This window comes from Hirundo rustica, chromosome 7, assembly GCF_015227805.2.
Source record: "Hirundo rustica isolate bHirRus1 chromosome 7, bHirRus1.pri.v3, whole genome shotgun sequence".
NCBI classification, from domain to species: domain Eukaryota; kingdom Metazoa; phylum Chordata; class Aves; order Passeriformes; family Hirundinidae; genus Hirundo; species Hirundo rustica.
In genome coordinates, this window is record NC_053456.1 from 26639320 (window position 1) to 26648937 (window position 9618).

Sequence of the window (9618 nt, forward strand, 5' to 3'; positions counted from 1 at the left end):
ACAGTTGTTATTTAAAAATGTGCTCTAGGCCCTGCTTATTGCTGCTTTTTATCCGCATTCTCATTTATCCCAGTCCCACAGTTTCCTGGCATGGGTAGGCTGGCTGTACAGAGAAGAGCAGGTGATGCAGAGGAGTATGAGCTCATGACCCTGTTTAGGACTGTCCTGGCATCCTTCAGTTGAATCCCATCTGGCTGCAGCTGTGGTAACACCATGCTTGAGCCTGGTGTTTACCTGAGTTAGGAGAAGGTGCTGTCTGTGCCTTACTTCCACTGATCTGGTTTTGAGACAAGCAGGGCCCTGCCACCTGAACCAGGCAACCTTGGACCTTGGGTTTAAACTGCATCAAAACCCTCCCTTGTACTCCCCTCCTCTGATTGCAGCATGAACTGCTTGCCTGAGCAGTGTTAAATGCTGATGTTCATATTTTAGTTTTACAGTTTGGGCATCGTTTTAGTCAAAATGTGTTGATTCTAACTGGGCCATTTGGGAATTTGCCATGACTGTATTTATTCCCCCAGTCCTATATTTTTTGTGCAGCATTGTATCTTCCAAAACCACACACATGTTGGCATGAAACAATTATCCTGGTTTATATAGGGCAGGCTTGGTTCCTCAATGAACAGTTAGAGTGTTGAAGACTCAGTGTCATCTTTTCCCTTCCAAGCAACAGCCTAAATTTCTTTCAGCTGGATTCATGGTTTTAAAATTAAAAGGGGTAGAAGGCGTGTATGAAGTGCAGAGTATATATGAAGTACCTGTAAAATCTGGAAGGAAATGAGAGTGAGATGAGGAAAAAAAGAGGCTATTTGAAATGCAAGCTAGTAATTTGGCTTCTAAACCCATGTGAGATTATAAGTAATGTTTACTGTTGCCAGTTGGTGAATACAGAGATGTGTGGTTTTTGCTTGCATGCAAAGCTATTGGTTGCGGGTGAAGTACTTAGACAAAAACATTCAATAGTCGGTGTGGGTATTCCACCAAAAATAAACCCAAACAAACACTGACGTATTATAAAAGCACTTTTTTTCTGTGGAAACAAACACTCAGTTGCTGCTGCTATTCATGAACTCCAGAACTTTTGAAGCTTCTTCTTTAACTTGCCTGAAACAATAATCCTTCATTTTAGAAAGTTGCATAAATGTCTTTAAAACTGTAGAAACAGTGTTTCTATAGTTTTTATGAAAATATAGTATATAGGGATATGGATCAATGATAATTATTACTTGCTAAGTTTCTTGTGAACCAAAAAATGCTGCATAGACAGGAGCCAAAGGTATAGGTCAGGCAACTTTTCTTAAAAAAATTAAAGTGGGCTTAAAGATTAGTCAGAGAAAATATTTTGCAGTGATTATCAAAGATTAGTAAAGACTTATTTTTCCTCCTTTTTTCTGGAGAGCTTCACCAAGAGATTTTTTGAATTGTACTCCATTATGAAAGGAACTGCTACTTTGTTATCAAAATGGTGATAGTCATTTTTATTCCAGAAGGCCAGACGCTATCACTGCTTGAAATTCTCCGAATTGTTTCCACTGTGAGCAAATTCAGTCTTGATGTGAGTCACATCTGCTTAAAAGTGAATAGCAGTTGCTTCTACTTTTTGTCAGCATCAAATTTCACCTACAATTCCAAATTTTAAAAATTATCTTAAATCCCAGGATCTGGATAGTTTTTCATAAGTGACTTTAAATCCAGAAGTACCTAATAGGAAATACTGAAATTAAAGCATTCAGCTTTAGTGGTTTCTGGTGGAAATAGAGACTTTTTTTTTTTTTTTTTTTTTTTTTTTTTTTTTTTTTTTTTTTTTTTTTTTTTTTTCCCCAGATATAAAAGTCTCATGAACTAAAGAAAGTCTACATAGAGAGTTTTTCCACGTATGGAGAAAAAAAATAGCGATCCCATGTGAATGGTTTCTCATGCAGTGCGTGGGGAGGGGTGGCGAGTGGAGGGCCGTGGGCCGGGCTCCCTGCGTGGATCGCAGGCGTTGCTGTATTGCCCGTGCTGTATTAAGGCTTGATTGCATGTTCAGCAATGCAGCTGTGGCTGCACTGCACAGGAGTGTCAGTCACACCGCTGCTCCCGGTGGCTGCCAGTCCTTCACTGCACAAGCTGCTCCAGCCCTTCCATCGCTCCGGCCGGCACTGATGGATTAAGGGGAGGAAATGTTTATAGAAGGGTTCAGGTTTCCTGAGTGAGTGGAATGAAACCCCCCTCAGCAACGATCAGCAAGCTCACATCATGGAGCAGTTTGAAGCAGCCTGACTGGCAGGAACGCCAAGGTCTTTTCAAAAAGGAAACTTGACAAGTGAGCAATTCTGGGGAGCAGCAAGAGGTGTTTTCAAATAAAAGATGTGGCTCTTCCAGAGAGGCAGCATGAATGGGGCTAGCTCTTAACAGAACTTTTAAGTCAGTAGTTCATACACTGTAAAAGTAAAAGGTTAAGTTTGAGAGCACAGTGTCCAAATAAAGTAGTGCCCTCGATGTGGAACTATTACACAGTCTGCTTAGTAAATGAAACAATGTTGCAGTGCAACCACAGCTACTATGATGGCATCTAGCTAAGGTATCTTAGATCTATCTCTGTTCTGTAACTTAAATTTTAGTATTGGCATAATTGAAGGTCCGGGAAGTGTGATGAGTGTAGACGGTAGGCTGAAATCCTTGGGAAAGAAACGTGGTAAAAAATCATCATTTCACAGGTGTACAATTCTGTTTGTTGGGGTGCTTTCCATGACTGTAGCAATAGTCATGGAAAGCTTGAGATCTAAACATTCATTTCAGTTGAAAAATTTAAATAAAATAGACCATTCCACTGAAGCTTTCGGATGACTGTGATAAAAAACAATGTATGCTTCAGGCTAGCTATTAAAATTAAATTCATTTGAACAAAACTGCAGGGAGCAAAGGTGCTATGGGACGAAAAGCACCAGTTCACGATACTGCCTGGGTAAAGCCATTAAAAAGGACCTAGTCCTTAGTGTTTACCGATTACACTCCACCCGTCAAAGTGAGGACTCAATTTACAGCACTCACAGCACCCTCCAGTTCTCAATCTTAAAAAAGTCTCTTTGGAATGGGAAGGGAGCATTATCCTTATTTTCTAGATAAGGGAACTGGTTTATCAGCTTGCCCTCAGCAGAAGCAGAGACTGGAAGAAAACTTGGCTAGGATGCAAGTACCTCAAGTGAGGGCAGACATTTGAAACCGGCTGTCTCAAAATGTGCTCTCGTGCTGTGAGGGCCTGGTAATCAGAATGAACAGTTTCAAGCCACAGCTGAGTTTTCAGTCTGCATTCACCAAAAAGTCTCTTGCATTATCCATAACAAAGTGGGGGAGAAACCACTTTTCAGAGCTTTCCCCGCTTCTAAAGCCTGCCAAGTATTCAAAGATGGAAAGAACGTCATTAGAGCCCTTGTATTAAAAATTATTTATTTAGTGATCTGTACATGGGGTGAAGCAGGGCCTCATACAGACCTTAAAAAAAAAAATCAAGTAAAAACATAAATACATATTTTCTTACAAAAATGAGATTTACAAAATATACATACTGCACTTGTCTGACACGTTAATTTTTTTTCTTCCACGTGCACATTATAAAAGACAAACCAAGCCCTGCAAGTCTGACATCAGATCTACTGAAGGATTTGGCTGATGGGCCCATTTCTGAATCTCAGACTACTGGTACGCCCTCAGACAGCAGCAGTCTGCCCCCTCATCCTGAACAGGTTTTTTCTTTTTAAAGTTTCAATATAGACACTTTCCCCCCCAAAACATGATGAGCAGCTATAGGGTGGAGACTTGCTAAAAATCCAGAATGTCCTATTTTGTCCTTAGGCAAGAATATACACACACACATATACTTATAAAAACAACCCTTCAGTGAATATAAAGGTAAAGTAGTATGCAAAAAATAAAATATGAACAAGTCAACATAAAAAAATTCAGAATAGAAAAATCTGTCACATTTCAAAAAGAAAACAATGAATTTGATGATAATTTTTGGAATACTTTTCCTTCCAAGACATGATCACTGGAAACTTAACCAGCTGTATTTCAGCCGAAATGAGAAGGCTCCTCACTTACAGTAACTTGTTTGATTTTAAACCTCAACCCCAGCCCCCCCACCTGCACAAAGAATCATTGCCATGCAGCTCAGGGAACCTGAGGAGAGCAGGCAAAGGGTCCATCGTGAGCCAAAACGATTCCTCCTGTCCCCAGAATCCGGCTGTGTATTGACTTTTTCTGCAGCGAGCTCAATGCAAAGCAGGTTTGTGGGAAGGAAAGAAAAAAAATCCTATCTTTACGTTACATATTTTAATGGCTCTTGTTTTGGCAGGTGCTCTCGGGTAAGCTCTTCTTGCCCTCCTAAATCTTGCATTTCCTTCAGCTTAGAAAAGTGACCCATATTGAACGGTAGGAAAACATCCTGCCTCCTTTTTTCATAAAAGGAATGTTTATTTCTGCGAGCTCCTCACATCCAAGGGTGAACCTCAACGACTTCTTTTTGTTGGTTTGCCCATAAAAACCGATCCCATGCTTATGCCTTTCTACATAGAAAACACTTTTGTTTCCCCCTTTGTCTCCTAGAACAAAGGCAAGGGGGAAAAGCCTTCTGCTGAAAAGCAACAAGTCATTTCTTTTCAGGGTGTGGAATAGCAACCCCCTCCTTCCCCACAGCAGCAAGAACAACAGATCCAGGGCCAAATTTTTACTTTAAAACGATTACAACAGGTATCACTGAGGTAAAAAGGAACTTGTGAGCTGACAGAACAGAGGCATCTCCCCACACACGATCGGGCTGTAGCCGGCTGTGCAGTACTCACGTGATGGCTCCGCCGAGCTGGAAGGAGCAGGCAGCGAGCTCAGGCTCGGGAGTTACCCTGCCCACGCTGCTGCAGTTTGGCCCCGGCAACTGAGAGAGCATTTGGCTACTTCTGGGCAGGGGTGGCTCAACAGATCTGGCTTCCCCTCCCTCTTGTCCAAAGCAAGGCAGGGTGATTTTAGTTGGGTTGCAGTTTCTTGTCCTCGACAGGAGTAGTTGGAGAGAAGTAAAGAGACTTCTGGGTGAAGGACTCTCCTGTCCCAGCAGTGGCCTCTTTTTCTGTCCTCTCCTACTTAGCTGGTCATAAGCACCGCTGGACATAGTTTGACTGATCCTTTATGCAATGATTTTTTTTTTTTTTCCCCCAAACCTTCTGTGAGGAAGAAAAAGTGTGGAAAATCCTCCCTTCCTCCCTCTTCAGGGACCCATTGCCCTACTCCTATGCTGAGTATCTGTCTCCTCTGCCTTCTCTGCGTGTATGCATGTGTGAGTGTGTGTGTGCCAGAGGGGACGGGGGTTTCATACTGCCGTCTCGCCTTTGCTGCCGGTACTGAGTCTGTGGTAGAAGCGTCGCCAGGACTGAAGGGTTTTGCCGGACCAAATCCAGAAGCCGGTTGTGATCCCAACAATCATGGTCATGAGGTACTTGATCATGAAGACAGTGAAGTCTGGGCTCATAGGGGCAAAGTGGCTGGGACAGGGCACGGCGTATGTTTTGCAGGTCTGGAGGAGCCACGTCTTCTCCCAGGTGCCACGGAAGGCCTGCTCGTAGAAGTAACACGCCAGGACAATGGTGGCAGGCACCGTGTAGAGGACGCTGAAGACACCAATGCGCACCATCAGCTTCTCCAATTTCTCCGTCTTGGTGCCGTCATGCTTCATGATGGTGCGGATGCGAAACAAGGACACGAAGCCAGCCAGCAGGAAGGAAGTGCCAATGAAGAGATACACGAACAAGGGCGCCAGCACAAAGCCCCTCAGCGAGTCCACGCTGTAGATACCTACATAGCACACCCCACTGAGTACATCCCCATCCACCTGCCCCATGGCCAAGATGGTGATGGTTTTGACAGCAGGCACAGCCCAGGCAGCCAGATGAAAATACTGGGAGTTGGCCTCAATGGCCTCATGGCCCCACTTCATGCCAGCAGCCAGGAACCAGGTGAGGGACAGGATGACCCACCAGATGGAGCTGGCCATGCCAAAGAAGTAAAGGATCATGAAGAGGATGGTGCAGCCTTCTTTCTTGGTGCCTTGGGCCACAGTGCGGTAGCCATCCTCAGAGAAGCGCTCTAGACACACCACCCGCTCCTCCAGCAAGAAGCCTGCTGCGTAGGCCACTGCCACCATGAAGTAGCAGCCCGAGAGGAAGATGATGGGCCTCTCCGGGTAGCTGAAACGACGCATGTCTACCAGGTAGGTGAGCACGGTGAAGAGGGTGGAGGCACAGCAAAGCACAGACCACACGCCCACCCACAGCCGGGCAAATCGCACCTCTGCCTCCTTGAAGTACATGAGCCCATTGGGCCGGGCTGGCTCACAGGGGGCTCCGCAGTCCCGCTCCCCCAGGAACCGGTAGCCCAAGTAAGAGGGCACTTTGAGCTGCCGGGGGCAAGAGAAGGAGAAGCCGGAGGGTGGCTGTGGTGGGGTAGGAAAGTCAGGAAGGTAGCCAGCTGTGGGGTGGGCAGTGATCCCCCGACCCGCCGCACCGCCGGGCCCTGGTGGGGCATCCGAAGTGTTCTGCCCCACGCAGATCTCACCCGCACCGTGAACAGGGAAGTTCTCGCAGCGGAGTCGCTCTGGCCACTGGAAGCCGAACTTGTTCATGAGGGCCTCGCAGCCCTGACGGGCCCGCTCGCAGAGGGAGCGGCAGGGCGGGATTGCCTGCTCCAGCACGGTGCACACCGGCGCGTACATGGAGCAGAGGAAGAACTTCAGCTCGGGCGAGCATTGCACCTTGACCAGCGGGTAAAACTGGTGCACCTCAAGCCCTGCGTCCTCCTGGTTGGTGTGGCCCAGCAGGTTGGGCAGGATGGTCTGGTTGTAGGCGATATCCGTGCAGAGCGGGATGGAGATGGGCTGGCAGAAACCGTGGTCCGGCACGGAGATGCCCTTCTCGCCGTTGTACTGCTGTGCCGTGGCACCCGCGGGGGTCCCCAGCAGGGCGGCCAGCAGCGCAGCCAGCCCCAGCAAGGGGCGGCCGGCGGCGGCCGCTCCGCCGCGTTCTCCTCCAGCCCGCATCGCCGGGGCGGCCGGGGACACGGGGAGCCTCGGGGAGTCTTTCAGAGCCGGCCGATGCGACGCCCCAGGGGCATCAGCGACCAGAGGGCGGCGGCGGAGCCCCTCCGGTGGGGCGGGAGCGCGGCGACGAGGGGAGCGCAGCTCCTCGCTGGACCTCCACGACTTTCTCCCTCGGCTCCGACGCGGCGGCGCTCACAGAGCTTCTGTCGGCGAAAGTTTCCGGAGCTTGATCTCCCTGGAGAAGGCGGCGGCGGCGGCAGCGAAACCGGAGATGCGCGCGTAGCCCGGCGACGGCTCTGGCCGGCTCCGCGCAGGGTCCCGCGGCGGCGGCGAGGCGGAGGCGCCGCTCCTTGCACGACTGCGCGGCCCCGGGGATTTAGGTTACGGCTAAATGGATTATTACCGCGCCCGGCTGAGCCGTGTGTTTTACTTCGGGGCTTAAATAACTTTCAAAATCCAATTACTGCGCGATCCTCCCCGCGGCTCTGCTGGGCTCCGCTCCCGACGGACACCGCTGCGGGCTGTGCGTCCGGGGTAGCCGTGCGCCTCCCGCCTCGGCTCGGCTGGGCTCGTTTGGCTCCGCTCCGCCCGCTCCGCGGCTCCCGGCCCGCGGCCGCGCCGGCACACAAAAAAGGCGCAGCTCCGCGCGGGCCCCGCCCCCGCCGCCGGCCCCATTCACAAACCGCGCCGGGGGCGGGGCCCCGCCGCGCCCGCCCGCCAATCCGCGCTGGGGGCGGGGCCGCGCCGCGGGAGGGAACGGGGAGGAGCTCGCGCCAGGGGGAAAAAAGTTGGGAACGACTTTTCCCATCCCCGCCGGGCCGGGCCGGGAGGAGCCGCCCGCGGCCCCCGCCCCCCGCGCTGCCCGGCACAGCCGGGAAAGAGCGGGGTGGGGGGGCGAGGGGCCGGGCAGCTCGCTCAGGGTGGCCCGAGCAAACTAAAATTAACTGGCTGCTTTCTGAGCAGGCTTTGAAAATGCGAACAGCTGCCTGTGCCCGGAGTTATTAAAAAGGAAGGGAAAAAAAAAAATAGAGTAAGGAAAAAAAACCCCAAACCCAGCGCCCGGGTACATCTGTAGAATGATCCTATTGCGCAGTTGGGATGTTCGTGTCTGCGCCATCGCCTCCTCAGCGTGGGGGGTTTGATTTGTTATCGCACCATGACCGCTGCTTTTTGCTGGCAGAATAAACGCTTTATTCATGTAGATCTAAGCCCTAGCTGGGGGAAGGCAGCTTTTTTTGAAACGTCCAGTGTTACCTAAGCGAAGAGGAGAAATTTCAAATCCCCATTTGCACTGCTGTGATTCCTTAAGAGACTCAGTTAAACAGTGAAAAACCAGGAGTTCCTCTGTGAAAGAACCCTGCCTGCAGGAGAGAAAATGGCATAGGTGGGGAGAGCCCTGTTACTGGCCTGCTAGGCCAAGCAGATCTAGAACTAGACAGCAGCATACGTTTGCTAAGGACAGGAATGTGGGGTTTGCAGCGTAGCTGTGTTTTGAGGTGCACTGCCAAAGCACAGGGAGCTGGGAGCATCCAGCCACTGTGCAGGCAGAGCGTCTGCGGCAGGACAGAAGGGGTGTGCTTGACAAAAGCTCTGCAACAAGGCCTGCTTCTGCTTCACTAGCCCATGAGAGCTTGTGCTCACAGACAAGCTCGAGCCAAGTATTATTCAACTTACCTCATCCTTCCCTTTGAGGACAGAGGTCCCCCTGAACTGCAGTACTGGAATTCTTTTACTCCTTTGCTCGGGAGTGTGCCTCTGTTAGCAGCTAGGCAAAGACAGCAATCTGTATCATCCTCCAGGGCAGTTAAAGAGAACAGGGTTTGGCTCAGGGAGCTCCAACAGCAATTGTTGGACAAATGTTTTCCATATCCTCTACTGCTCACGAACAATGTGTCCTCATGCCAATAAGACCATGGTGCTGCAGCTTTTGTTACATTTCTTAAGAGAAGTTGACAGTTATAAACAGGCTTGCTAAAATAAATTTACTCCTCTTAATGGAGATGTTTTTTAAAATAATACTGCACATATAAAAAAATACATATGGGGAGGACTAGCTAGTCATGGCTGCAATAGTTCCTTTTGGAAAAAAAAGTATTTTCTATTTTTTCAGTTATAGCTGTTTGAGAGTGCCTTAGAGGAACTTCACTTTTTCATTTTTTAAGGATTTTTATCTAAATTCCTTGGTCTTCTACACCTAGTCACTGAGAAGGTTTTTGTGTTGCTCTTCACCTAAATAATCACCCATGGGACAAATTTACATTAATCTGTCTACTCTATTGCTTGGGTTTTGGCCACTATTAGCTTTCAATAAAATTATTCTTTCCACAGTTTTGGTTGGGGTTTTTTGTTTTGTTTTGGGGGTTTGTTTGGGGTTTTTTGTGTGTGTGTGTGTGTGTGTGTGTGTGTGTATTTTGGCTGGTTGGGTTTTTGTGTGTGTGTGTGTTGTTTGTTTGTTTTTGGTTTTGTTTTAATTTGGTTTGATTTTGTTTGTCAGGGGGGAGGGGTGTTCTTCCTTCCCCCTTCTACCCCCCAATCTGTAATAATCACCTTAAAGC

General features: G+C 48.8%; 1 protein-coding gene across 1 annotated transcript; it reads right to left on the reverse strand.

Moving 5' to 3' along the window:
- Window positions 1–3452: 3452 nt before the first annotated feature.
- On the reverse strand, window positions 3453–7073 carry FZD7 (frizzled class receptor 7). The gene has a single exon (XM_040070204.2). It carries the CDS (start codon window positions 7061–7063, stop codon window positions 5342–5344), a length of 1722 nt encoding a protein of 573 aa, XP_039926138.1. The 5' UTR covers window positions 7064–7073; the 3' UTR covers window positions 3453–5341.
- Window positions 7074–9618: the final 2545 nt, after the last annotated feature.

Bases quoted from the DNA above. Each gene is read 5' to 3' on its own strand.
- FZD7 (XM_040070204.2), bottom strand. From the start codon at position 7,063: ATGCGGGCTGGAGGAGAACGCGGCGGAGCGGCCGCCGCCGGCCGCCCC.